The 5,235-nt window shown below is 39.9% G+C and overlaps 1 protein-coding gene across 1 annotated transcript; it reads right to left on the minus strand.

Annotated features, from left to right (window-relative positions):
* Nucleotides 1-333: 333 nt before the first annotated feature.
* trim110 (tripartite motif containing 110) lies at nucleotides 334-4,937 on the minus strand. The gene is made up of 3 exons (XM_022197170.2): nucleotides 3,313-4,937; nucleotides 3,135-3,230; nucleotides 334-1,864 (listed from the first exon to the last, which is right to left on the minus strand). Exons 1-3 carry the CDS (start codon nucleotides 3,793-3,795, stop codon nucleotides 1,529-1,531), a joined length of 915 nt encoding a protein of 304 aa, XP_022052862.2. The 5' UTR covers nucleotides 3,796-4,937; the 3' UTR covers nucleotides 334-1,528.
* Between the last annotated feature and the right edge of the window lie 298 nt (nucleotides 4,938-5,235).

The raw sequence follows: 5,235 nt of genomic DNA on the forward strand, positions 1-5,235 counted from the left end.
ATGTTTGAAGAATGGCAAGATTAAGATTGTAAAATGCGAGAAAATCATATGGATCACAGCTACATTTCCTTTTCTGTAAGCTGATTAACGCGGCTTGCGACAGTTTAAATATTCCTTATTGCCTCCAGCAACGTGATAAACTGATTCAGCTGTCTCACTTTCTTCTAAATGAGGCGACACAAGAAAGATGACAGAAAAAACAAAAAGCAAGGCTTTTGTCTGTTTAGCGTGTATAGTGTTAACCATCAAATTCTGCAAGTTAGCATGCTAACATATGCTAATTACGAGATATTAATGGTATTTAATCACAAACCAAAGAACTGGACTAATTATTTTTTGGGAGGATTTTATGAGTTTATTAGGAACGAGAGACACTGCCGTGGAGATGGACTTTTTTAAAGATCATTTATTGGAGCTTTACTTTATCGTAACAGTAAAGAGAGAGCAAGAAGATCACGAACTACATGGACTTGTAGTTCAGAGTGTTTCCACCCAAACACTCGGCTACTAGGAACCACACAAGTTGACATCTGAGCCTCTAAGCTGCGTTGATGCTCCGAGGATTACATGAATTTTGACCCAATGTTGGAGCTAAATAAAACATTAAGGGATCACCAATATGGTTCCATTTAATCCAAGTCACCCTGAGGAAATCATGAATGTCTGAACCATATTTTACACCATTCATCTAATATTAATCAACACATTTCACCCTAAGCCATAAATTTTGACTCATTGTTGGTAATAGAAGAAAAATCAGAGGATCATTATGTGAATTATCCTCTGAGAAGCATGAATATCTGTGCTAAAGTTGCAAAAGATGTTGAGATATTTCTCAGGATTGTTAAAACCATGGACAACATGAATATCTGGGGAAAAGTGGAAATTTAACAAAACAGAAAATATGTAGCTTAAAAGTACCAAATGTTTGGATGATTTTTTTTTTCCAATCTTGAACATGCATATTTTTCTTTCAAATAACAGTAAATATGTAAAATAATCTGTTTCCTCCCCCCCCATTTAAATTATTTGCCATTTGTCAACATGTTATTATGTGTGGTTTAATAATACTGGGAACATCTGTAACCTAACACTTTGTAAAAAAAAAAAAAAGTATGATTTTCCAGTTCTTAATATGCATAATTTTAATTATGGCAAATAGCTGTAAAAAACAAACAAACAAACAAAAAAGCGGTGTCATTTTCCAAACACATTAAGGAATGATGACTTTCCATTTCATACGACACAGATTTTTAATGTTGACAGATTTTACAGTTTTGGCCTCTTTGTTTCTTTTTTAACATGAACATGTAAATGCTTCTATTTTTCTGTGATTTTACAAGATGCTATTTATATTTTAAATTAAAAATGGCAAAATCAGTAACATTCCAATAAATAGATTTAAAAAAATTACCGGTATAAACAGTTTCAGTCCTGACTGCAGCAACATTTTAGCTGAAATAGCTTCACTAAAAGAGCTGAAGTGATGCACATATTCTGTTTAACATATCTGGAGTTATGTTAATTTTCACATCTGAAAATGTTGTGCCATCATTATCAACAGCTGCAGCCTCACATCTATAATAATCTGTTTATCCATTTCTAGTGTCTGTTCAGCTCCATGTCTCACCCAGATGAGCAGGAAGGGGTCCGTCTCCACCAGCAGTGAGGACAGGTAGTGCTGGATGCTCAGCGTCTGGCTCATGTCGTCCTTCACTTTGCAGCAGTCTCCGTGGACTCGCTCTATGACCTGCTGCCTCTCCTTCTTGGTGACTTCCCTCAGAGCCGCCACCAGCCTCCTCACATGGACCTGCAGGTCTGAACCCAGCCGCTCCACCTGAGCGTCGTCCTGCTTCAGAGAGTCCTGGAAGCAGCAATGACAGGATTATTATGGAAATACAATCAAACTAAATCATCTATTTGAACTAAATCTCTAGTGGAATGATGCAAATTTGAGAATTGTACATGAGAAGGATTTAAGTTTTGGATCTTTTGTGACCCAGTGACGTGTAGGTGGATAGGTTCTACTGAGAGACATAAACTGGAAATAATGTCCCTCTCAAAACAAGAAAGAGAAACTTATTTCAAGGAACTTTTCACCTTGAAATAAATAAAAAAAATCTGCCAGTAGAACAAATGAAAAATGGCTTGGTAATATTTCTTGAAGTAAGATATATTTAGAATCTTGAGATCTTACAAATTAGCAGGGAAAACTTATTTTAAGCTATATTTTACCAGAATTGTCTTAAAATAAGCCAAATATGCTAAAAAAAAGAAGCAAATTTTCACTCAAAAATAGATTTTCGCTTTCATATAACCTCCTAATTTGAGATGTATTAGCCCTCCTGTTGTCCTCGTTTACAGGCATCAAAAAATATTGTTTCCTTGTCTGAAAAAAAATCTGCAAAAAAAAAAAATCCCCAAATTTCTGAAAATTTGCAAAAACTTCAGGAAGAAAATTCCAATAATTCTTAAAAAATTTCTCTTAAAAGTTTTATTTTAAAGAAACCCCCCAAATTTGGCAAGAAAATTCTTGTAAATATTTTCAAAAAATGAGTAAAAACCTTCCAAAAAAACCCTAAAAATATCTAAAGTGATTACATATATATCAGTAAAACTTCTATTATATTTTTTAAGAACATTCACAAAAAAAAAATCAACCACAATTCGCTGGATTTTGTTTGATTTTTATGTGAATGTTCTTAAGAAACATTTTTAACATTTCTTTTTTCTATCAAAAAAAATGTTCAAAGATTTCCCAAAAATGTTGAAAATGTGGACATCAGAAGTTTCACTGTGAAAATATTTTTTTCTCCACATTTTCAAATTTTAAACCGGGTTAATTTGACCTGCAGGATGACTTGAAGGTTAAACTTATTTTGAGGGATTTTTTTGTAAAAAATTCAACTCAAAACAATATATTTTCAAGATTGTTTGACTTAACAAGATATTTAAGATGCACTTAAGATGCATCTTAAAACAAGTCCCTCCATCTTGCTGAAATGGCCCCAAGATAAGTGAATTTATCTTAAATCAAGTGGGATGAGACATTTTGACTAAAAATAAGACAAATAGACTCGGTAAGACTTTGGGTTTTTGCATGATGGGTTGATGGGATGATGGGTTTCACTCACAGTCATGGTGGAATCAACGTTCTCGTAGTCTTTGAGGATTTGCTCTCCGTCTTTCAGCTTCTCCTCCGCTTTGATGAGCAGCGTCTGAAGAATAACCTGTGAAATCACACATTCAGTACTCCAGCAGCCGCATCCTGTCACATGAAAGCACACTTTTCTACACATCCATGCAGCTGACCTTCAGATCCTCCTCCACGTGTCTCAGAGCCTTCACTTTGTGCTGAGCGTGGCTTCCCTCCAGCAGACAGTCTCCACAGATGTAGGCTCTGTCGTCGGCACAGTAGTAGCGGAATATTTCTGCGTGCGTCGGGCATCTTCTTTGGGAAATGTCCCCCAGAGGATCCACCAACAGGTGTGTGCTGAACGCCGGTCTCTCCAGATGAGGCTGCAGGTGTTGGGTGCACAAAGACACCTCACACCTCAGGCAGGTTTTCACCGCCAACGCCAGCTCCTCTGCCTCAGGAGGGCAGCAGTCACAGAGAACCTCCCCTCGCTCCTCCTGACACTGGGGGCAGGTGAAGCGACCTTTACCTTCCTCCTGGCCGCTCCAGGCCTCGCGGATGCAGGCGGGACAGAAGCTGTGTCCACAGGGCAGAGGATGGGCGTGGCTGAAGCTGTCTCTGCACACAGAGCAGGTCATCTCCTCGTCCAGTGACGCCATGGAGGGCGGATAGACGGTCTATAATGTGCCGGGGTGTTTTTGTGCACTGTAACAGAAAAATAATCAAATAAAAAAGCTGAAAGGATGGCGGCAAGGGAACAGAAAAAAATAGGTTAAGTAAAGATGGAATAGAGTAATGCTCCTGCAAAAAATAATGGCAAATATACACTCTATTGCCAAAATTATTAGCTCACCTGCCTCTACTCACATATGAACATAAGTGACATCCCATTCCTAATCCATAGGGTTCAATATGACGTCGGTCCTCCCTTTGCAGCTAGAACAGCTTCAACTCTTCTGGGAAGGCTGTCCACAAGGTTGAGGAGTGTGTTTGTGGGAATTTTTGACCATTATTCCAGAAGCTCATTTGTGAGGTCACACACTGATGTTGAACCAGAAGGCCAGGCTCTCAGTCTGCGCTCTAATTCATCCCAAAGGTGTTCTATCGGGTTGAGGTCAGGACTCTGTGCAGGCCAGTCAAGTTCATCCACACCAGACTCTGTCATCCATGTCTTTATGGACCTTGCTTTGTGCACAGTCATGCTGGAAGAGGAAGGGGCCAGCTCCAAACTGTTCCCACAAAGTTGGGAGCATGGAATTGTCCAAAATGTCTTGGTCTGCTGAAGCATTCAGAGTTCCTTTCACTGGAACTAAGGGGCCAAGCCCAGCTCCTGAAGAACAACCCCACACCATAATCCCCCCTCCACCAAACTTTACACTTGACACAATGCAGTCCGACAAGTATAGTTCTCCTGGCAACCGTCAAACCCAGACTCGTCCATCAGATTGCCAGATGGAGAAGTGCGATTGGTCACTCCAGAGAAGGCGTCTCCACTGCTCTAGAGTCCAGTGGTGGCATGCTTTACACCACTGCATCCCACGCTTTCCATTGCACTTGGTGAAGTACGGCTTGGATACAGCTGCTCTTCCATGAAAACCCATTCCATGAAGCTCTCTGCTGAAGCTCTGTTCTTGAGCTAATCTGAAGGCCACATGAAGTTTGAAGGTCTGTAGCGATTGACTCTGCAGAAACTTGGCCACCTCTTGGCACTATGCGCCTCAGCATCCGCTGACCCCGCTCCATCAGTTTACGTGGCCGACCACTTGGTGGCTGAGTTGCTGTCGTTCCCACACACTTCCACTTTATTATAATACAGCTGACAGTTGACTGTGGAATATTTAGGAGCGAGGAAATGTCACGACTGGATTTGTTGCACAGGTGGCATCCTATCACAGTTCCACGCTGGAATTCACTGAGCTCCTGAGAGCGAGCCATTCTTTCACTAATGTTTGTAAAAGCAGTCTGCATGCCATTGATTTATACACCTGTGGCCATGGAAGTGACTGGAACACCTGATTCTGATTATTTGGATGGGTGAGCAAATATGTTTGGCAATATAGTATGTAAAGCAATTAAATTTTTAGTAAAACAGTGTATAT

The sequence above is a fragment of the Acanthochromis polyacanthus genome, chromosome 9, assembly GCF_021347895.1.
Source record: "Acanthochromis polyacanthus isolate Apoly-LR-REF ecotype Palm Island chromosome 9, KAUST_Apoly_ChrSc, whole genome shotgun sequence".
Lineage (NCBI taxonomy): Eukaryota > Metazoa > Chordata > Actinopteri > Pomacentridae > Acanthochromis > Acanthochromis polyacanthus.

Bases quoted from the DNA above. Each gene is read 5' to 3' on its own strand.
- trim110 (XM_022197170.2), bottom strand. From the start codon at position 3,795: ATGGCGTCACTGGACGAGGAGATGACCTGCTCTGTGTGCAGAGACAGC. The intron at 3,231-3,312 runs GTCAGCTGCATG...GTGATTTCACAG, and splicing joins ACGTGGAGGAGGATCTGAAG to GTTATTCTTCAGACGCTGCT. The intron at 1,865-3,134 runs GTGAGTGAAACC...TGCTGCTTCCAG, and splicing joins ACGTTGATTCCACCATGACT to GACTCTCTGAAGCAGGACGA.